This window comes from Eulemur rufifrons, chromosome 20 (genome assembly GCF_041146395.1).
Source record: "Eulemur rufifrons isolate Redbay chromosome 20, OSU_ERuf_1, whole genome shotgun sequence".
Taxonomy (NCBI): domain Eukaryota; kingdom Metazoa; phylum Chordata; class Mammalia; order Primates; family Lemuridae; genus Eulemur; species Eulemur rufifrons.
The window spans coordinates 41823590-41847496 of record NC_091002.1 but is presented as its reverse complement, the minus strand read 5'-3'; the positions used below and the strand labels follow the sequence as shown (position 1 = coordinate 41847496).

The 23907-nt window shown below is 47.1% G+C and overlaps 1 protein-coding gene across 2 annotated transcripts in view; it reads right to left on the bottom strand.

Moving 5' to 3' along the window:
* Nucleotides 1-1072, bottom strand: part of SLC9A8 (solute carrier family 9 member A8) — a 62294-nt gene extending 61222 nt beyond the window's left edge. For both annotated transcript variants that reach the window (XM_069495640.1, XM_069495639.1), the window contains exon 1: nt 1016-1072. In XM_069495640.1, coding sequence (XP_069351741.1) covers nt 1016-1041 — 26 coding nt within the window. In that variant the 5' untranslated portion in view covers nt 1042-1072. The remainder of the gene's footprint in view (nt 1-1015) is intronic.
* Between the last annotated feature and the right edge of the window lie 22835 nt (nt 1073-23907).

The following is a 23907-nucleotide window of genomic DNA, read 5'->3' as shown; positions in this document are numbered from 1 at the left end:
AGTACATGAAATACCACCCCCCACCCCCCCCCACCCCCCCCCCCCCCCCCCCCGGCGAAACCTAGCTGGCCAAGAAACATCTGAAATATTATCAAGTGAGGGAGTCCAGTATCAATCAAAGGGTTCCTTGTTAATCTTCACTCATTCCACAAACAGGGATAGGTCATCTATAACATGTAACAGACTGTGCCCTGCAGGTGTGTAAATGGACGTAACAGCCGTCCTTGCCCAGAAGTACCTGGAGGACACAGACCCCCTCCGATTCTCACTTTGTACAGGTAGCCGCCCCCCCTGCTCGCTACAACAATCCCGCCTTTCTTTTTGTCGCTCAAAAGCACTAAACCCTTTCTTGATTCAGGCCTTTTGAACTTCATGTTACCTCTTCTATCTCTCCATCAGGTCATCCTGAGTAGCCTTCCCCACCCTAACACTACTCCATTTCCTTTAGAGCACTTATCTGAAACCACTTTGTCTATTTATGGTCTTCTTTTCCCCGCTAGAATGGAAGCTCCCTGACGGGGGCTCTTGGTTGGCCTCCTTTACTATCATGTGCCCAGGGCCTGAAATTGACTAGACGGCCAACAGTTAATGAATGAATGAAACTTAGTGGAGAAACAGACATGAAAACTGATCATTACAACGCAGGAAGCAATTGGCTAAGCAGCGGGTAGGTGTGGGGGACCCGGACGACTTCCTGAAATAGGCGGAGGAACGCGCTCAGATGACCGAAGACTGGGAAAATGAAATATGGGTTGCAGTTTCCGCAAGACGTCCCTCCGGGCCTGCGCTGGGCGGCCGAACCCAGCTCGAGGGAACGACCTCAAGGAGAACGCTGGGCCCGCCCGGGCCCAGGCCCGCCCATCCCGCCCTCCTCGTAGGCACCGGCATAGTCAGTCCTGGCCAACTGGCACAAGGAGCTCCGCCTTCCGGGGCCGGAGGGCGGCTTGAGGCGCTCGCTGTCACCCGCCGGGGCCCAGCCCTGCCGCTTCCGCCGCCCCGGAAAAAGCCCACTCACTCCTCTTCCGCCATCTTCTCCCCCATCCTGCGGAGCCTCCAAGACCACCGAGTTCGGAGCCACGGGACTAGCAGGGCCCGCTTTTGCTTCCGGCTTCCGCTGGAGGGGCGGGTGCGCGGGCGGCTGGGCGCGTGGGGGGCGGGGCCTCGGCCGCGCGAGGGCGGCCCTCTGTCCCTTCGTCTCAGTGGCCCGAGGGTGGGAGGAGGCGCGTGGGAGGACCCACCCCTGCTCTGGGGTGACTTTCAGGATGTGTGTCCGGCTTTGGCCACATGATCTTCTGGCCCCGAAAAGATTCTGGCTTTTCCCTACCACGGGGTGGGAACGTTTTGGGGAAACTCCTGTGCGGTCACTGTGACTCACCCTGAGGGCAAGCACCCTTCACCCAGTGCCCACTCCGCTAAGGGTTGGGAAGGAAGGATGCCCCACTGTGCAGAGGGACACCAGGGGGAACACTTCCTCAGTCTGAGCCTCAGTTTCCCTCAGCTGGAAAGAGGAGTAACCCTTTGGACTTTGCAGGACTGTTCAGTATTCCATCTGTAAACATTTGCCGAGTTCGAACTGTATGCCTTGCATTAAAATAGATGCTGATCTAGGGGTAGATTATTCGTTAATTTGTTCATTGATTCAACAAATACTTAATAGATGTCTTCTATGTGCCTGGGGGGTTGGGGATACCAGAAGGAACAAGGTGAGGTTGGAGGGCTGGGAGGGACCTCATCAGGAGGGCCAGAACCTCACTGTAAGGCCTTTGGATCTGATGGACCTCCCCTGCCGCTACCTGCCTTCCTGATCCAAGCCACCGTATCTCATCTGGATAGTCTAGTCGCTGCAGTCCCTGATTAGTCTCTGACTCTACTGTTGTTCCTGATGGTCTTCCACACACACTGTGAGCCTTTAAAACTCCAGTCACTCCTCTACTCAGAACCTCCAGTGGTTTCCAATCTCCATTAGAGAAAAAAAACCTTGGATGATCTACAGGATTCACATGGCCCCCCTTTTCTTCTCTGAGGAAGAGCTTTCCTCCTCGCCTCCCCCCGACCCCCCCCACCACTTTCCAATATCATCACAGTGGCTTCCTGTTGTGCCCAAAATACACCAGGAACATTTCCACCTTTGCACTCTTTGTCTAGAATGCTTTCTTCCTAGGTAACCCTTTGGCTCCCCCTTTCCCACTTTTGTTTAACCCTTTCGTTTTAAGGCTTTTGTTTAAGGATTTTATTTAACCCTTACCTTGTGTGTTAGGCCTCTGTGACCATCCTACTTAAAATCCAAGGCCACTTTCCCTGAATTATTTTTCCACATGACACCTAACATATTTGTTTGTTGTCCACTCCCTCCACGAGAATGGAAACTTCATGAATGCAGAAATTTTTTTATATTGTTTTCCATTTTATCTCCAATGCCTACAACAGTACCTGACCCACAGTAGACACTCAATAAGTAATTGTTGAATAAATAAATAAATGTGTTTGTTAATGGTAGGTGTGTTAGGAAGTCATAGAAGGGTTTTGGATTGAGAAGTGACATGAGCTTTGGTGCTTGTGGACAGTTGCCTGGGGGTGGGAGGGTGAGGATAGAAGCCCCGAGACCAGCTAGGAAGTCTTTGCAATAATCCAGGCAAGAGCTGGTGACAGTTTGGATGAAGGTGATACCCTGGAAGTAGCAGGAAGGGTTGGACTCTGGGTGCATATTGAAAGCAGGGTTTGCTGATGGACTATGGCGTATAAGAGAGGGGTCAAGGATAACATGGCTTTGGCCCTGAAGAATTGAGTGGAGAAGAGATCTGTCTGGCTCAAACTTTTTTCTTTTAATTTCAAAGTATTATGGGTATACACATGTTTTTGGTTACATGGATTGCTCTTGTAATGCTCCAGTCAGGGGTAAAAGTGTGCCCATCACCCAGATAGTGTTCATTGTACCTGTCCTCCCAAACCTCTTAGGACTGTTGTCAAAGCTACCTGAGAGAATGTCGTTAGGATCTGCTAATGTTTACTGAGTCCTTCCTGTAGGTGTGGCATTGGGCTGTCATTTCCTTAATTCCTTACATATCTTTGAGGCGGATGCTGTCATTATCCATAAACTGAAGCACAAAGAAGTCAAGCCACTTGCCTGCCGTCACACGGCTAGCAAATGATGAAGCTGGGATTCAAACACAGTGTCTGCATTTTTAACCAGTGGCCCCGTTGCCCTCCACTGCCTTAACTTCTCTGGCTCTAAAATGGGGCTGATAGTCTACTTTCCTCTCTTAGCACAGAGCCTGACAGGAATGAACTGGCCCACAAAGGATTAAGAGCTGGGTTCTCTCTGGCCACACTGGTTAACACTTTTCTCCCTGTGCCAAGAAACCCCAGACAGCTGGATTCGTGGAGGGCTGCTCCTCTCTATCCACTGTCCCACCCACTGCCCTTGCCACAGATTCTCCCGTCAAGGCCGGGTCAGGGCTTTGTGATGGTCATGAGGCTCCCAACCGTGGCCTCTTCTGGGCTTGCTGCCAACCTTGAGTCTGTAGAGCACTTGCTCTCAGCCCATGGGTGAGTCCATGGCTCTTCTCACCTATTCTTGGGAATGAATCTAAAATTCCAGTCATTGTCCCAGGAAGACAAATAAAGCCATTCAACATGTCATTCCTGGGCTCCTGTTCCATGCCAGGCTGAGAAGGGGCCAGCATGGGGCAGAGCAAGTTCGGGAGCCAGGCAGTCCTGGATACCACGCCCCGCTTGGCACCTACAGGTTCTATGACCCTGAGAGGTCATAGCACCCTTAAAGCCACAGAACCGTATCACATTTTTTGACAGAGCCTCCCTTTAGAAGGGTTAGAGAGAAAGCTCTGCCTTTGTTCTCTGTTGTCTCTGCCTGGACAGCTCTGCCCTCCTCCCTATCCAGTCTTCCTCCTTCTTGTTATTCAGGTCTCAGCCTAAATGTCACCTCCTCAGGGAAGCCCTCCCTTGGCTACTCAGTCTAAAGGTGGATTGGCAACCTTTTTCTGTAAAGAGTCCGACAGTAAATAGTGTAGGTTTCCTGGGCCTTATGATCTTTGTAGGAGCAACTCAACTCTGTAGTGTGCAAGAGCATAGACAGTATAAATAAGCATAGCTGTGTTCCAGAAAAACATTTTTTTTGTTTTTTTGAGACAGAGTCTTGCTCTGTCACCTGGGCTAGAGTGCCGTGGCATCAGCCTAGCTCACAGCAACCTCAAACTCCTGGGCTCAAGCGATCCTCCTGCCTCAGCCTCCTGAGTAGCTGGGACTACAGGTGTATGCTACCATGCCTGGCTAATTTTTTCTATTTTTAGTAGAGACGGGGTCTCACTCTTGCTCAAGCTGGTCTTGAACGCTTGAGCTCAAGCAGTCCTCCCACCTCAGCCTCCCAGAGTGCTAGGATTATAGGCATGAGCCACTGCACCTGGCCTCAGTAGAACTTTACAGATATTGAAAATTGAATTTCATGTTCTTTTCTCTCTCTCTCTCTTTTTTTTTTTTTTTGGAGACAGAGTCTTGCTCTGTCGCCCTAGCTAGAGTGCAATGGCATGATCAAAGCTCAAGCTCATGGCAACCTCAAACTCCTGGGCTCAAGTGATCCTCCTGCCTCAGCCTCCCGAGTAGCTGGGACTGCAGGCATGTGCCACCAGCCTGGCTAATTGTTTCTATTTTTGGTGGAGACGGGGTCTTGCTCTTGTTCAGGCTGGTCTTGAACTCCTGAGCTCAAACGATTCTCTCGCCTCAGCCTCCCAGAGTCTTTTCTTTTTTAGAGAGAGGGTTTTGCTGTGCTGCTGAGGCTGGAGTACAGTGGCTATTCACAGGCCCAATCCTAATACACTGCAGCCTTGAACTCCTGGGCTCAAGCCATCCTCCCACCTTGGCTTCCTGAGTAGCTGGGATACAGGCACTCGCCATCACTCTCAGCTTCATATTATTTTTACATATCACGAAATATTATTCTTCTTTGGATTTTTTTCAACCATTTAAAAATGTATTCAGTTGGTAATTCAGAGTGGAAAAAATAAAAAATTAAAAAAAAACAAAATAAAAAAATAAAAATGTAAAACCATTCTTAGCTCATGGGCCATATGAAAACAGGTGGCAGGCTGGATTTGGCCACGGGCTGCCAATGCGACATAAAGTCTTAAACATAAATAAGTGTCTCTGAAGCACTCGCCATCAGTTATTTTTTCCCTTCTTCCTCCCCGCCTTCCTTTCCTTTCTTCTTTCCTTCCTCTCAGAGTTATCACCCATTTATATTTAGCATATAAGCTCCCTGAAAGCAAGGATCTCGTCTCTCTCCTGGCTTCGGTCTTTATTTCTTCTAAAGTTGCTCGAACACTTACTTTGTCCTAGGCATTATTCAAAGTGAATTATGTTCACTCATGTATTTAATCCTCATAATAATCCTATGAGGTAAGTACTCCTGTTAGCCCAATTTTACAGAAACTTGAAGTCTTAGTCATCACTGTTTTCCCAAAGCTCAGAAAATGCTGAAGCTGTCCATAAAATGGGCCCAAACAAAAACTTTTAAAAGAATTTGATATTTCATACTTTCATTAAACAGGGAATCAAAGTGGTTACCATGAATATCAGTCAGGGTTCAATGAGAGAAGCAGAACCAGTAGGAGATATATATTAAGAGATTTATGGCAAGAAATTGGCCTAAAACAACACAGATTTATTATTAAATACTTTTAGTTCTGTAGGTTAGAAGTGTCACTGGGCTAAAGTCAAGGTGTTGGCAGCACTGCATTCCTTCTGGAAGCCCTACAGCAGAGTTCTTCTTGCCTTTCCAGCTGCTAGGGGCTGCCGCATTCCATGGCTTCTGGCCCATTCTCCATCCTTAAAGGCAGGGACTGCATCGCTCCACCCTCTGCTTCTGACTCTGACTCTCTCGCCTTGCTCTTTCCTTTATAAGGACCCTTGTGATTATGTTAGAGCCACCCAGATAATCAGAATAATCTCCTCATCTCAAAGTCAGCGATTAGCCACCTAATTCCATCTGCAGCCTTAATCCATCCTTGCCATGGAACATGACATATTCGTGGCAGCCAGCGATTAGCACGTGGATGTCTTCGGAGAGTCATTATTCCACCCACACACATAGGAAAAATAAGATCATTTGGACTTCCCTTCATTTACTTTTGCCGTTTAGTATTATTTCATATTGATTTACACATGGGAGAGAATGGGCATAATTTCTTTAATGCCGAGGGACTCTAATGCTTTAATCTAGCCTTGGCCACTTAGCAGATAACAGACACTAGAATTTCTAGGCAGAAATTAAAAAGTAGAGTTCAATGGAGTCAGGTGCAACAGATACACCTGAGAGAGTTCGTGAAAAAATAACAGATTCCAGTCCAACCACAGACCTACTGGGTCTCAGATGCGGGGCTGGGAATATGAATTTCCACTTGTTTCTCTACCCACATAGCAGACTGTAGTACCTGCATAACTCTTGCAAGTTCCCACTGCAAATACCTGTGACACTCTGCCTAAGGGCTTGCTGTGGTTTGGATGTGTCCCTCTAAAAGCATATGCTGGAAACTTAATCCCCACTGCAACAGTATGAAGAGGTGGGACCTTTAAGAGGTGGTTAGGCTGGAGGGCTCTGACCTTGTGCATGGATTAATGCCAGTATAGTAGGTGTTGGCTTGTTGTCTTGAGCATGAGTTCCATATAAAAGGATGAGTCATGTCCTCTTGGCCTCTCTCTCATTCTCTCTTTGCCCTTCTGCTGTGGGATGCCACGGCAAGAAGGCCCTTGCCAGACACTGGTCCCTCAATCTTGGACTTCCCAGCCTCAAGAACTATGAGAAATAGGCCGGGCGCGGTGGCTCATGCCTGTTATCCTGGCACTCTGGGAGGCCGAGTTGAGAGGATCCCTTGAGCTCAGGAGTTCTAGACCAGCTTGAGCAAGGGAAAGACCCCATCTCTATTTGAAAACAAGCAAACAAACAAACAAAAAACTGTGAGAAATAAATTTATTTTCTTTATAGAGTCTCAGGCATTCTGTTAAAGCAGCAAAAATAGACTGAGACAGGCTTCCCGTCAGCACAGCACGAGCCAGCTGTGCTGGGGAGTCAGTGCTCCTCAACCAAGGACCGGAGGGCGTTGGAGGATAAATACCCCCACCCCCTCGCCCTCGGTTGGAACAGGTGTGAGGGGCATGTGCTAAACTGTTTCCTGGAGCTCCCCAGTGGGATTAAGCTCCAGCTGCCCACAGTGGTGACGTGCGTGAAAACACACCTGTACTGACTTCTTTCACTTCCCTGTCTTAATTCTCCACTTCTGTATCTGGGCAAAGCAAACTAAGACATTCACTTCAGGAATTTCTTAGGGTGATCCCATTTGGTAACCACCACCGAGGATGACCCTGTTCACAAACATCCCCTGTGCTTACTGTGTGGCAGTCCCCATCATTGGCACGGGGAAAGGAGAGGTGAGTCAGGCAGGGCCTCTGGGGGAGGAGGAAGTGGGATTTCAGCAGAGGTAGGGAGCGCCATTGTAAGATTAGCCAGTGAGACTCTTGAGAAAAGATGGCAGAACAAACATGGGCTTCTACCTTTGCTGTACCCCTAAGCCCCACTAGATTGAGAGTAAAGGGGTTTATTTTTTAAAGGCATAAACCCTCAAGGACTGTGTTAGGTTTGCTCAGGGTGGGAACCCAGAGAGTATGTATAGGACGAAGTGTGGTTAATGGAAAACTTAGTGATCATAAAGCCTGTGAAACGATAGCCACCGGAGTCTGGAGAGCCTGGAGGTTGTAACTCTAACTCTGACCACAGACAGTTGCAGCGATGCCGCATTTCTATCCCCATCCCCGCCCCGCCACCATAAGGACAAAGCTATCCCTCCCTCTCTCTGCAGGATGTGACTGATGCAGGGGTCCCAGAAATTGGTTGTTTGAAAAGAATTTATTACAGTGGCTGTTCTGGCCCAGTTGCTCACTCCCCCTGGAAAAACCCTCTGTAAAACCCAAGGCTCTCTCCTTTCTCTCATGGGTGCTCTTTTTGGCCTCCACCCATCTGCACCCAGATCCTCAAATTAACAGCATTTTGCTACACCCCAGGCTTCGTATGTCTCCCTATCAGCTCCAGACTTAACAGACTGGAGAACAGGAGAGGAGATAATAGTAAGATCATTTTGTAGGGTAGAAGGCAAACAGAATCTTCAGCCAATAATGGGGCTTTTCCCAACCTGATTTACTCCCCCAAATTCCAGAAGGCTCAGGAATTGGTGGGACCCAGTGCCTCTGAAAGTAAAATTGAAATGCAGGCAGGGGTTGTGGACAGGAAGGTATAATAAGTGTGAACTAAAAATAAAATCTGAAGTGCCCCTCCAGCTGACTGAATGGACTCCCTCTTGGCCAAGGGGACCCCAGAATATCCTACAGCTGACTTGCTGGCCATGAGAAGGGAAGTCAGACATGTCTCGTCATGCTCCCCTTTCCTTCTTGGAGATGTCTTTTGTAACTCATTAACAGGTCTAAGGCGATGCAAGACAAAGCTTAAACCACACTTGCAGGTCATCAATTTATTTAGCAGATTATTTGAGTCTGGGTATATGTCCAGTATATGTCCGGTGGCTTGTTCCTGATTAACAGACTTGCTTATCTTAACTTAAAAACATTCCAAGCCTTTAGACAAAGCTTGATTTTTTTTTTTAACCAATTACAAATCAAATAATCTTTAAACCTACCTATAACCTGTAATGCCCTGCTTTGAGATGTCCTGTCTTTTTGGGCCAAACCAGTGAACCTCTTCCATGTGTTGATTTAAGACTTTATGTGTAATTTTTGTCTCCCTGAAATGTATAAAACCAAACTGTAACCCAACCACGGTGAGACCGCTTGCTCAAGGCTTCTTGGGCATGGCTCTCTGGCCATGGTTGCACATATTCAATTCCGAATAAAACTCTTTAAATTATTTTACAGTTTACATTCTTTTCCATTGACAGAAGGGAAATTGATTAAGAGCTTATTTGAGAAGCAGTCAGACTTCCAGGTCCTTCCAGGAACATCATCATAAAACTTCAAAATACTGAGAACAGTTGACCTTACAAACTTCCAGAAGAGAGGGGAATAATGAGGTCACATTTAGAGCATCAAAATAACTTTGGACTTCTCAGCCAAAATTTGGAAGCAAGAAGGTAATGGAGCAATGCCTTCAAAATTCTGAAGGAAAACACTTTCCAACCTAGAATTTTATACCCAGCCAAACCATCATGAAAGAAATGAAAAGAAGAGAAACACTTTCAGCATATGGAAGTATCACAATGTCCACTTCCCACACATCCTTTCTCAAGGAGCTGCTGGAAGCTGTGCTACACCAAAAGGAGGCGGGTCAAGGAAGGAAGAATAAGACACGTTACCCAGGAAATGGAAACCCATCACAGGAGAAAGGCAGCTGGGATCCCTAGATGATGAGGGAGATCCCAGGATGACAGCTGAGCACCAGAGAGGTAACCAGTCCAGATGTGAGCAGCTCTGAAAACTTCAGCGAGGTTCCTTCTAGAAGGTAAATGGGTAAAATTTCTGATGCATTGGAAGTTGTTAAGAGGACACTTGGACACTTGCAAAGAGTTTAAAGTTGAACTGTTGACAAATACTGAGAAAACTAGGCCTGGGTGGAATCGGTATGGGAACAAGATAATAATTAATCCAAGAAAAATGGGAATCTTTTCAGAAAAGCAAAGGTCATTATAGTTTACCATGGAGCTCAGCTGTGAATGGCATTTATATTGTTACAATAATGTAAATATAATAGTAAATATTGATTGCACCAAAATTACCATGTGACTTATATTGAGAGGATGGGAGGTAGGCAGGGTGTGTACATGCTGGGCAGGAGTGTGGAAGGAAAGACTTTCATCACCCAGAGTGGGAAAGCAGACTTTGCTAAAAACTGAAAAATTAAGAAGTGGCGATACAAGCATGTTATTCCAAGACATGGAGTTAAGTACCAAAACAATCAGCCCTAAGTGGTTGTCTTTGGGAAGAGGAAAATGAGAGAAGGGAGTGAAGTGGAGATTTCTGTTTTTAGGAAATCTGACTCTTCAACTTCTGTGCATGTGTGGTGACCTCGATACAAATATTAATAAAATCCAAAACCCCCAAAATAAAAAAGGACAGGAATAACATATATTAAAATGTTGTTTTGATAATCATTAGTGCTGAATTGTGGATCATGGGTATTTTTTTTCCTTTTGCTCATTTATATTTTTTATCATTTTCTCTGCAAAATGACATATGGTGTGAAATAAGAAAAAAAAAAATAGATCTTTTTTAAAGGGAGAAAGAAAAAAGGTAAGCCCAGGGGCAGGCTGGAAGCTAGAGTTTCTGTCCTGGGGTGGGGACGGTGAGGAGATCACAGAAGGCATGAGGGTGGGGGAGGAAGACTCGGCGGCCCTGGGTGACTCACAGAATAGGGAGGAGAGGCAGTATCAAGACAGAAATATCAAAATAGCCACAGCCTTGACTTCCTGTGTTTAAATAAGTATGGCAAACGGGCATGTCTCTAGTTCACGAGCGATGACTGGCAGTTGCTGAGTGTCGCTAGCCACAGGCGTGGTGTCAAAGGGCTTTCCTCACGTTCGCTGCTTCTACTCTCTCCTGCCTACGACAGTCATGCCCCGCTTAATGACGGGCTGTGCTCTGAGAAACACGTGGTTAGGTGATTACACCATTGTGGGAACGTCGGAGTGTGCTTACACAAACCTAGATGGTGTAGCCTCGGACACACCTAGGCTGTCTGGTAGAGCTTATTGCTTCCGTGTGACTATACTGACAGCACAGACAGCATGTGACTGTACTCAGTGAACACTGTAGGCAGTGGTAATGCAATGTGAGTATCTGTGTATCTGTTCCTATCTAAACATAGAAAAGGTACAGTAAAAATGTGGTGTTATCTTATGGGACATTTACGCTGTCCACGATTGACTGAAACATTATGTGTACACGACTGCATTGATTTTACACGGCAGTCCAAGCAGTCTTCTGGAAGCATATGGATCCGATCATGTTCATTTTCCGTGACTCTCCATTTTACTGTGGGCAAAACCCAGACTCCTCCTAGTGATCTGCAAGGCCCTGTTTGGTCTGCTTCCTTTCCTGAAGGGGTCTCTGACCCCTCTTAGACCTCTTCCCCTGCACCCCACCTCACTTATCTGCTCCTTGAACATGCCAAGCTTGTCCCTACCCCAGGACCTTTATACTTGCTGTTCTTGTGTCTGTCTTCTTCTAGATGTTCATATAGTTACCTCCTGGTCGTAATCCAGGTCCCATCACAAATGTCACTTTCTCAGAGCAACCACCTGACTGAGGTCATTTCCCCTCCTGCCCCTACCAGCTACTGTCTCTTCCAGCATTTCACAGTTTTGTCCTCATGGCACATATTATGTGAAATTCTCTTGTTTTGTTCTTTGTAAAAAAATGTTTTAAAAATTATTATTGAGCCGGGTTCAGTGGCGTGCACCTGTAGTCTCAGCTGAGGTGAGAGGATCGCTTGAGCCCAGGAGTTCTGGGCTGCTGCACCCTCTGTTGATCAGGAGTCTGCACTGAGTTTGGCATCAATGTGGTGGCCTCCTGGGAGCGGAGGACCATCAGGTTGCCTAAGGAGGGGTGACGTGACCCAGGTCAGGATCGCAGCAGGCCGAAACTCCCATGTTGATCAGCAGTGGGATCATGCAGCCTGAGCGACACAGCGAGACCCTGTCCCTAATGATAAAAATTAAGTTATTGAAATATAATTCATATAACATAAACTTCACCATTTTAAAGTGTACAATTCAGTGACCTTTAGTATATTCACTGTATCTGATTCCCAAACATTTCCATCACCTCCAGAAGAACCTCTGTACCTACCTGTCAGCAGTCACTCCCCTGGCAATCATCACTCTCTTCTCTGTCTCTATGGATTTGCCTGTTCTGAGCATTTCATATAAATGGAATCGAATATGCGGCATTTTCTATCTGGCTTCTTTCATTTAGCATAATATTCTATTTCTTTTTAAAATCTGTTTCCTTGGCCAGGTGCAGTGGCTCATGCCTGTAATCCTAGCACTCTGGGAGGCTGAGGCAGGAGGATCGCTTGAGGTCAGGAGTTTGAGATCAGCCTGAGCAAGAGTGAGATCCCGTCTCTACTAAAAATAGAAAAATTAGCCGGGTTGGTGGCGCATGCCTGTAGTCCCAGCCACTTGGGAGGCTGAGGTTGGAGGATCATGTGAGCCCAGGAGTTTGAGGTTGCTGTGAGCTAGGCGGACACCAAGGCACTCTAGCCCCGGGCAACAGAGCGAGACTCTGTCTCAAAAAAAAAAAAAAAATCTGCTTCCTTATTATCTGTTATCACCCTTAGACTCTCAGGGGCTCTGGTACCTAGACTAGGCATAAGTCATTAAATATGGATTAAGCACCTACTATGTGCTATGTACACAGTAGCGCAAAAAACTCCAAAAATACTCTTGAACCCCTATTTTCTCCTCAGTAATCTTCAAGTCTCCCGGGGTGCACCCTCAAGGCTAAGGGTTAGTGGGCTGGTTTGGGGAAGTCTCCCCTTTGCTAACAGCAGACGTGTTCCAGCTCTCTCTAGAGAAGGACACGTCACACCAACACAGGGGCCTCAACCAAAATGGAAACAAAAGTCCCATTGAGCACCTGTTTCTAAGGGGTTTCCCTGGCCCTTTGGTTCTTCCCCCAGCCTCCCACAGGAGCTACTCTATTACCTTTGGTTCTTATTCAAGACAAATCTGTGAGACACTTAAGATATTTGCCATAAACAAAAAGATGGAAGGGGCCGCAGGACAGGGAATGCAGGAGACCTCTAGCTGCAGCAAGACTAGCCTCCAGTTCATACCAAGTGAGGACAAGGGACTTCAGTTCTACAACTGCAAGGAAATGAATTCTGCCAACACTGAATGAGCTTGAAGTCGATTCTTCTCAGAACCTCCAGATGAGGCCTCAGATGGGCTGATGTTTCTACTTCGGCCATGTGATATCCTGAGCATGGAACACAGCAGAGCCTGCGTGAACCTGGGACCTACAGAACTGTGGGCTAATAAATGCATGTTGTTTAAAAGGGAAAAAAGGCGTGGTGGTGTGGCTCATGCCTGTAATCCTAGTACTTTGGGAGGCCGAGGTGGGAGAATCGCTTGAGGCCAGGAGTTCGAACCATTTTGGACAATATCGAAAGCCCCTCTCTACAGAAAAATTAAAAAACTAGCCAGGCATGGTGGCGTGCACCTGTAGTCCCAGCTACACGGGAGGCTGAGGCTTGAGCCCAGGAATTTGAGGTTGCAGTGAGCTATGATGATGACACTGCACTCTAGCATGGGTGACATATGGAGACTCTGTCTCAAAAAAAAAAAAAAAAGATATTTACCTGGCTGCCCTTCAACCCCCAGCTGAAAGTGAACTTGCTTTGAATGTCCCAAGGCTAGCCAGCTTTCTTGGGCCAAGATATAGACAGAGAGGCTGATTGGATTAGGAGTTAAGAACCCAGACACTGGAGCCAAGTTACTTACTGTCTCCATCATCTTGGGCAAATTAACCTCCTTGTGCCTCAGTTTCCCCAGTATGTATTTCAGAGTACTATTTTTTGATGAAATGAGCTAATATTCATGAAGCTGTTAGAACCATGTCTGGCACACAAGTCCTTTATGGATGTTTCTCAAATACTCGCAAACCCTGCAGCCCATACAGGTGTGCATAAGGGGCGGCTGCTTCACGGTGCTGCTAATGACCTAAATTCACATCCAGGATGTCATTTCATATTCCTGCCACCCTCACAGTCCTGAAGGAACAGCCACAGAGCGGGTGAGGTGACCTCCTACCCTTGCTACATGGTCAGCAAAGACAGAATGAGGGATTCCAGCCCAGCCAGCGTGCCAGAGGACTGAGTCTTCCCTGTGTTTGCTTGTATGTTTCCATCTGTCACCATCTGCGATGCAGTGTCCATGGTTTACTGTCGTCAGATGGAGTATGTGTCTATCATTTGAGCTTTTCAGAATGGATATTTCAGTCATTAGGGTGAACATTTGTGTTGCACTAGAATACAGTGAAGGCTTCAGACAGTATTAAACTACGTTAGATCATCTGCATCCAAATTAAGTCTTAGACTTCTGAATTTTTGTCTTTTTTGGTAACTCTTTTCCCCCCTGCTGACGGTGGTCACTTCTTCAAGCTTCTAAAGTATGCTCAGTTACCTTTTTTTCACTGGCTGTTTGTTTGGGACTGTGTTAAGTAGGAGAAAAAACAAACAAACAAACAAACAAACAAATAAAACCAAGTGGTGCCGCTTTGCTGCTTTTCCTGGGTAGGAAACATGGATTGTGGTGACATCTAACCACAGTTTTCTTACCTCATTAAAGGCCCCAAAGGGAAGTTTCTCTCTATTTCCTAATAGGAGAAAATTATAAAAGCCCCAGTTGTTTATTAATAGAAGAATAAATTAGACACTGAAAACAATGACTCATATCTGTGGACATTAACTTGAGAAGGGCCTACGCTCTGTCTTGGCAATGTAGTGTGGTGGTTAGGGTCATAGTCCTTGAAGCCAGATTACCTGTGTCTGAATCCAAGCTTGGCCACCTACAGCTGTGTGATCTTGGGTAAATCACTTAACCTCTCAGTGCCTCATCTTCCCCATCTATAAGATGGGCTTAATAATGGTGTTCATCACACAGGACTACTGTGAGTATAAAATGGATTCATACACAGACAGCAACTAGTATATGCATTGTGAAGTACTCAAGAAATCTTAGGTATTCCTGTTAAATAAAAAGCACAGTTTCACTTTAGAGTTTAAATATACCTCTATGCATTTAAAAATCTATGAGATTATTTATAAAATGCTATAAAATTATGACTGTGTTTCATTCTCTTCTTCACAATTTTCCTTATCGTCTGAAAAAAATTTTATAATAATGAGCCAATACTATTTTTATAATCAGAAAAGAATTTTAAGTTAATTCCTTTTGGGGGGGGGGCTTAATAAACAGCTCCACCCTGTGGTGTTGAAGCAATCAATGAGTTACTTCCCTGTCCTAGTCTTCGTATGTTTACGAACTGTTTTTGCCGGGGAAATTCTTGCTTGACACAAAGTCAAGTCCTCTCCCTGTGAATCAGGACAAGCCTGTTTAAGGCTGGGTGGGTCCTCCTTCCCCCTCCCCTACTCTGTGTTTCGGGGCAGGAGGGACTGACTCACCCATCTCCTTGGTTGGTTTGGCCATTATTTCACCCCCACTCGTTCAACAGGGTTTGGAAAACAAACATGACCCAGTCAATGAACAGAGTTCCACGCACTGAAAGATCGAGGCAGACCCATGTCTGTTACCCTGAAAGTTTAAACAAACCAACCAACTGCGGAGCAATGTTTATTTGACAAATGTCTATTGAATACTCAGCCAGTCTGTTCAGGGCACTGGGGACACAGCAATGGCAAGCAGAGAAAAATCCCTGTCCTGACAGAGCTGACAATCTGGTAGAAAGAGAAAGTGCATGAGAAAACCCAGTGGGTAACGTAGGTAGTGAAACATGCCGGGGTGCGAGAGAGCATGACGCGGCCAGAGGTACTCCAGATGCGTGGTCGCAGAAGGCCTCTCTGAGGAGGTGATGTTTGAACTGAAAATGGAGAGCATGGTTCCATTTTTCTAAAAATATCCTTCTGTGTGTGTGTATGTCTGTTTATTCTAATCACAGAGAAGCAATCTGGAGGGCTACTCGCTAGACTGTGCTTTTAACTCCCAAAGCTTCTGCAGTTCCATTCGGTGCATCGGCTTGGGCAAAACTGTTGGGATAACAAGCTGACTTAGGCACGATCCTGCCCTCAGAGGGCCACCTCCTTTTCTAGTTCCTCACCTCTGCTGGGCTGGGCTGGACTTTGTGCACGTCATTGCGAATAACAGAACCTCCACCTCAAACTAGCTTTGAGGTGGAGGTTCTATTCCCAAAAAGGGGAATTTATCGGCTCACACAAGGAAAAGCCCAGTGGTATGGCTGGATTCCAGGAGTTCAACGGTATCAACAGGCCTCGCCTCTCCCCCCTCTCATTTCTGCTTTCCCTCCTCTTGGCTTTCTTCAGGAGGTGACCACGATGGTTTCCAGTAGTTCCCAGCTTCCATTTTTCCAGCTCAGCAATTCTAGAGAAAAAAGAGAACCCCATTCCCTGGCAAGGTTCTGGAGCTGCCTGTCATTGGTCCAGTTTGGATCACACTTGCTCTCCCTGAACCAATCAGATTGGCCCGAGGGATGCAGGAATCCAAGCGAGGATGATGTGTCCACTCCTAGAACCAGAAGGGAGGTCCCTCAGCCGAACCATATCTACTGAGGGTAGATAAGGCCGCCCAAATTCCCACTGGGAAGGCCAAAAAACATGCGCTATCAGCACATACTGAGCACTAACTATTGCCACACAATAATGATATGGGATAGGACCACTTATTGCCATTTTAGAGTAGCACTGAAGCTCAGCAACTTTCATAAGGCCACACAGCTAAGAGGTAGAGAAACTGGCATTCAATTGGAGTCTGTTTGATGCCAAGGCCTCTAAATGATGATGGTGATGTTGGTAATGATGATAATCATAATAATATGATTGAATATTCCTAATCTGAAAATCTGAAATCCAAAATCCAAAGCTTTTTGAGTGCCAGCATGATGTTTAAAGGAAATGATCATTTGGAACATTTCAGATTTTGGATTTTCAGATTAGAGATGCTCAGACAGTAAGTAGAATGCAAATATTCCAAAATCAAAAAAAAAATCTGAGATTTGAAACACTTCTGGTCCCAAGCATTTCAGAAAAAGGATGCTCAACCTGTAATGTTAATAGTAATAAGAACTGCTCTCAGCTGAGTTTGCAAGCATGAGCTCGTCTCATGCCCCCAGCGGCCTTGCGAGGCAGATGGGGTGGACAATAGTTGACTCCTTGACATTCGGTTCAGCCCAGCCACAGGCCTCAGGCCCAGTCAGTCTAAGCCAATCATGGGACTTGCATACCCTCGCCAGAGACTGGTTTGGGAGCAGGCAGGAGACCCATCTTCGGCCAATGAAATGTGGAGAGAAGTTTGCCAGAAGTATTGGGAAAGTTCTTCCACACTCTTCCAGGAGACAGTCTGGAAGTGAATTTGTTTTCCCACTCGACATGAAAGAGAATGCCGGTGGCCCTGATGGCTCCTGGCAGTCACCCTGTGATCACGAGGATTCCATCAGCCTGAGGGCGAAACAAACACTGTGGACAGAGACGGGGAAAGAACCTGGGTCCCTGATGATATCACTGGGCTGCTGGATCTGCCACTGTCCAGTTCTATAAATGTCCCTTCTAAAGGACTCAGTAGGTATTTTTATTAGCCTTATTTCACAAACAGGGAGACTGAGGCTCAGAGAGATTAAGTGAGTTGCCTGAGGTCACACAGCGAGCCAGGCTTTGATCTAGAGTTTATGTGACTCCAAACTCACCACACAGTACGGTTCCCACACAGCAATCGCCCTTCCTTCCGCCAAATGTTCTTAAGCCCCTTGATGCTAAATCCCTGTGAAGTCTTTTATTAGCCCGGTTTTGCAGATGAGAGGCATCTGTGGGGGAGGGGAGGCGGGTTAGCAGAGAGGCCTTGTGGATCCTGGATTTTGCTTTCGGGCTTCTGATTCAGAGCCAGGAGTGGACGGTCATCGGATGCAAGAGGAGGCCGTGGCAGTGGGGCGTAAGGAAATCCTGGAGGCCCCAAAATGCTAAGATCCGATTCTGACCCCAGAGGACTGGGAAACAGAGCCCCCGAAACTCATTTGTCCTTCCTCAGGGTTTGTTCTTAATGAATTTTACATTTGACTTTAGAAAAAATCACACAGGGAATCATCATTTTAGAAAATATTGCATATATAGGCACATAATAAGAAAACATAATTCAAAAAAATCTCACCGATACTCCAGCTGCACAATTTTTAGCAGTTATGCTCAATCTCTTCAGACCTCTGTTTCCTCTAAACAGGATGATCAGGAAAGCCTCTCTGAGGAGGTGGCATTTGAGCTGAGTCCCGATAAATGAGTGGAGCCACCGTGGGGAGAGTGTTCCAGGCAGAGGGAACACTGTGCGAAAGCCCTGCAGTAGGAATGAACTTGGCCAACTGAAGGGACAGAGAAACAAGGGAGGGAGAGAGTCGAAGGAGATGAGGTCAAGTCATGGAGCGGGAAATGAGTCTGGGGCCAGGGAGCTGCTGCGGTGCCCAGCGTGGGTGTGGGCCAGTGAGTTAGGCAGGTTTATTCATCGGCATCAGACTTCCGGCAGGAAGGGAGGGTGAGAGCCGGGAGGGACACTGCCAGTCAGTCTGGCCCATTTTCAACAGGTGCCTGCTCTGTGCCAGGCCCTGCCCCAAGTCCTGGCCTTCAGGAGCATTTGCTTTGAAGATTAGAAATTCAGGGGCAACCAAAGCTACAAAGAGGCATTTTCCTGAAGAGGACACCTGCTTGGCCAACAAATGGATGGAAAGAGGCTCGAGGTCCCTCCTGAGCAGGCTCGGCAAGTGAAGACACTTGGAAACATTGCACAGCTGTGGGCTGGCAGCAGTTTGAAAACCAGAAAATACCAAGTACAGAAGAGAGATTAGCACCCTAGGCTCTGCGGCCAGCCTCTCTGGGTGCATGGTGTGCGCTGCCACTCCTAGGTGGTGACCTTGGGCCTGTTCTGTCACCTCTCTGTGCCTTCATTTCTCCGTCTGTCCAGTGGGGATGATGATGCTCCCTGCCTCAAAGTTTCCTGGGACGTTAAATGAGTTATTTCATGTCCAATAGAAAGGCACATAGTAAGTGTTATACGGGGTGGTGACATTATTCTTATCGTAGAGGAAGTGGGGAAACAAGAATTCTCACGCACTGTCACTTGGCAATTGAAATGCATGAACCCTGTGACCAGTGATCCCACTGCCAGGCATCCGCCCTAGAGAGGCTCTAACGTGCATAAAGTTGGGTGTGGCAGCATTGCTTATAATGGGCCCAAAGTGGAAGGGATTGAATAGACATTGGCCGCAGAATGGGCAAGTAAACCATGATATATTCCCATAATGGAATACTAGTGAGCAATTAAAAAGAATGGACTCCATCTAAATAGATCTTAAATATATAATGTGGAGTGAGAAAAGGAACTTGTAGAAGTAAGCATTTAGTGTGATGCCGTTTATGTAAACGTTAAAGCCACAAAACAATGTCACATATATGGTAATATCAGGGGCGATATTGAAATATTTAACAACTGGCATGACCCAGGCACCGACCAATCAGAGCACAGGCTGGCCATGTGGGTCCCAATGGCTGGTCCTCATTCCCATTGCTCCTGGCACAAAGATGTGGCTTCTCCATGCTCACCAGCCCTTCTACCCTTGCCACGCTGTCCTGTCTATTCTGTACTTTATTAGCTGTGTGATCTCAGGTAAGTTGATTCATCTCTCTGGGCTTCAGCTTTTTCATCTGTAAGATGGGGAAAATAGTCGCAAAAGCTAACACACACACACACACACACACACACACACACAGCATGGCCCAAGTGCCAAGCACTTATTGAGATCTTCAAACTAACTCTCTGTGGTGGGTTCTATTATCACTTCCATTGTGCATATGAGGAAACTGAGGCACAGAGTGGCTGAGTAATTTTCTCACGGTATGTAGAACATTACTTATAGGATTGTTGCAAATATATACTAAATGATACATGTCAATAGCTTAGAAAAAGGTCTGGCACTGAATAAGTGGTCAGCAAATATTAGCAGTTGCCTGTATGTCACTGCCCTGCTCATAAGCCTTCAGTGGCTCACCGTTGCCCTTAGGAGACAGTCTGCACTCCTCAACGTGGACTACAAGGTCGTGGTCTGTTCCCTGCTCCCCCACTTCCTTCCCTCTCTTCCCCTTGTTCTCTGTTCTCCAGTCATCTGGCCTTCTCTCAGTTCTTCCCACGCCTCTGAGCTTCCCTGCCGTGGAGCCTTTGCATGTGATAGTTCCCCTTGCCTGAGGTGCTGTTCCCTCTTGCTTTTCTTTTGCCTGGTCAGCCTCTAAACATCTTCCTGACTCGTGTACAATGGCACCTCTTGCAGGAGGTCCTGTTAGAATGGGTTGAGTCTTCCTGGTCCATGTTCTCAGAACTGTGTCTAATTTCCCTTAAGTAATATTATCCCTCCTGGAGTTACTCCTCTGGTGTTGGTCTCCCCACCTCAACTGTGAGCTCTTGGAAAGCAGGGGACTTTTCTGACTTTATCCTTGTTGGGAGCCTGTTGTAGGCGTTACAGACTGGCTCGTGGGATACCTATGCTGATCCCCTGTAGTATGGCTTCCTGTACCACGAAGCCCAGAAAGAGAGGAACTACATTTTCCACACTTCCTTGCAGCAGGAGCACCTCATGGGCCCCAGGCTCCCCTGCTGAGCCTTGGAGGCAGAAGCAAGAAGTGAGATGCCAGAGATAGAATCTTCTGGCAAGCGCAGTGGTAGAGGTATCTGGTCCTTTGGGGGGAATGGTAGGGGAGTTCTGGCAGCCAGTCTCTAGCTTCCTAGGTCCTGAGCAGAGGTGGCAGCGGCAGCAGTGATGTTTCTGTTGCAACAGTTCAGCAGCGAAGGTGGGTGTTCCTCCTGGCTCTGCTGCTCCTGGCTGCACTGTTTGTGGTGGTTTAACATCTAGGGTATACCTCACACCTTTAGTAAATCCCTTCCTGCTTCAGCTGCCTCTAGTTGATTCTGTTGTTTGCAATTTAGAATGCCTTGCCCAGGCACTCAATAAATATTTGTTGAATAAATGAATAGTGACCTCTTAGGAACCTCTCTGTTCCCAGTGATTTTATCCCCAAGAGGGAACACCTTGGTCTAAGTCTACATCACAGGCCCTGGGGTGGTAGGGTTCTTTTAGAGGTCAGGGACAGGAAGAGACGTGAAATGTCCTTATCACTGACAGGACAGATGGCTGAGGCCTTACGGAAGGAACTGGGGTTATCTCCTGGGGCGGGGGCGGGCGGGGGAGCTGTCCAGAGCCTCAGAGTGAATGGGCTTGGGAAAGATTGGTGGGTGAGAAAGAGGAAGCGGCCAGGGTGGACCACTGAGCTACCCCAGGGACATTCTGGGGCTTTTCTCTTATTGGGCCCCTTTCTGCTGTGCACACAAATAAGTCACCTCACACAGTGCATGCACTGATTTTCAGCTGAAAAGCAGGTAGGAAAAATATAGTTACTAGGCAAATATTTTAAAGAATGCTTGAACTATGTGTCTGCCGTTTTAGGTGTACATGATGGAAAACTGATCTTAGGAATTGCTTAGGTTGAGTTCCTGCAGAAGCAGATCCCAGAGAAGGATTTGCGTGCAGATAGTTTATTTGGGAAATGATCCCAGGAAGCCCTGGTGGGGGAGTGAGAAGTGAGACAGAGAAGGGAAAACAGCCAATAGAAGGTTTCTAGATAGCTGAGCAGGTTATCACTCTGGGACGCAGAGTACGACACACCTCAGAATTGTCCAGGCAAGGGGCATTTATCGCCCAGCTCCTGGCAATTGTTGGCTAAAGGCTGCTTGTAGGGGAGAGTGAACGCCCCAGCATTCTCAGCCTGCATGTGCTGAGTGTTTATGGGGGCAAAGTCCCCAGCTGCTGGGAATTGGAAGTCATCAGGTCATTGTGCAGCAGAAGGATGAGTGCCAAGGGGATATGGGCAGAGAAGTGACATCATCTGCTACAGCAACTTAAGGCAAGACAGGAACCATATTGGCTCATGGAGAATACCATGTTCAGGGATATGTGGGTGGCTTCCGGTATGGCTAGATTCAGGGGCTCACAAATTATCAGGGCTCAGTCTTTCTCTCATTCTCCCAGTAGTGGCCACCTTTGAGCTTCAGGCCCTCATCACACTGGCCTGGCACTAGCACAGCAGAAAGAAGACAATGCTTTCCCAATAATTCCAGCAAAAGCCGGAGGGCTGACTTATTGGTCCGCTTGGGGCACATGCCCATTTGTGAACCAATCCCTGTGGGCAGAGGGAGGAGGTGTGCTGATTGGCCATTGTGGGGCATGTTCCCTTGAGCCAAGGAAGGAGTTAGCCCCACCTGCCTGATATGGACAAGGAGTAAAGAAGGAGGCTCCCAGGGAAATCAGGGTGCTGTTATGAGAGGATGGGGGAATTGAGACTGAGTAGACAAAGCCAAGAGGATAGATGTAATCCAACCCCCCATGTGGAGATGAGGAACCAGCGCCCAACTAGGGGAAGGGCCTGGGCCAAACTCATTCAGTTAGCAGCAACCCAGCTCCAGGAGCCAGTGGTCTCCCAACAAACGGAGTCTGTTTATCCATACAAACCCTTTAGTGTTCCTCCCGTCCTAGCTGCTTCTCCCAATCTATGCCCTAGGACTGCGGTCCCCAACCCCAGGCCACAGACTGGTACAGGTCTGTGGCCTGTTGGGAAGGTGAGTGGCAGGTGAGTGAGCAAAGCTTCCTCTGTATTTACAGCCGCTCCCCATCGCTCACATCACCGCCTCAGCTCTGCCCCACCCCCAACCCTGGCTGTGGAAAAACTGTCTTCCATGAAACCAGTCCCTGGTGCCGAAAAGGTTGGGGACCGCTGCCCCAGGTGACTCTAACACATAACTTCCTGCTTTTGTTAAATAAATATTTAAACCTCCATTTCTCAACCAGAGAAACCGAGAGGTTAAAAAAAAAATGTGTACGCCAGATGCAGTGGTGCGCCTGTAGTCCCAGCTCCTTGGGAGGCTGAGGCAGGAGGATTGCTAGAGCCCAAGAGTTCAAGGTCAGCCTGGGCAACATAGCAAGACCCTATCTCTTAAAAACAAAATTGGTGTGATGCAGGGGTTGATAGGGGCGATGTGGGTCTGTGGGGGAAGAGTTCTCCACTGGCTGTAAACTTAGTCATGTGGCCACACCTAGCTGCAAGAAAGGCTGGGATATGGAGTAAAGCCATAGGAAGCCAAGTTAAAAATCAAGTGTACTCTTACTAGGAGAGAGGAGGCAAGAACAGATATTAGGGGATCATTTGCAATCTTTGCCCAAAGCATCTGACCAAGAAAAGCTCTATAAAAGGAGACTGCTATTGTTGTTGTCTCTTTTTTGAAAACTCAGTAGGTATTTTTTTTTTTTTTTTTTTTTTTTTGAGACAGAGTCTCACTCTGTTGCCCGGGCTAGAGTGAGTGCCGTGGCGTCAGCCTAGCTCACAGCAACCTCAGACTCCTGGGCTCAAGCGATCCTCCTGTCTCAGCCTCCCGAGTAGCTGGGACTACAGGCATGCACCACCATGCCCGGCTAATTTTTTCTATATATATTTTTAGCTGTCCATATAATTTCTTTCTATTTTGAGTAGAAATGGGGTCTCGCTCTTGCTCAGGCTGGTCTCGAACTCCTGAGCTCAAACGATCCACCCACCTCGGCCTCCCAGAGTGCTAGGATTACAGGCGTGAGCCACGGCGCCCGGCCCTCAGTAGGTATTTTAATATATTTGAAAGATGTACATAAATTCTGGGTACTGATATCATCCTGTACTGGACTTTGGAATCAATACAATAGAGTTTAAATCTTTCTTTCATGCCTTCTTAGGCTGTGTGACCTTGGATAAGTTATGTAACCTCTCTGAATCCTCCTTTCATCATTTGTTAAGCAGGTGTATGGTATATTACTCATCAGGGCCTGGGAAAATCAAACAAGGCAATGAACATAAAGCTCAAGTATAGTCCCCAGTCCAAAGAGGTTGCTCAATAAATGGTCATTTTATTGACAATGAGTGTACGGTTGGCAAGAATATGAACTTGGCGATCAGACAGATCTGGGTTCAAACGCACACCTTCACTTCCAGGCTGGGCAAATTATTTAATCTCTCAGTGCCTCAGTCCCTTTCTCTGTGAAATGGAAGCAGTAACAGTTCCAGTCCACTGGGTGGTTGAGCGGTGAAGGAATGGG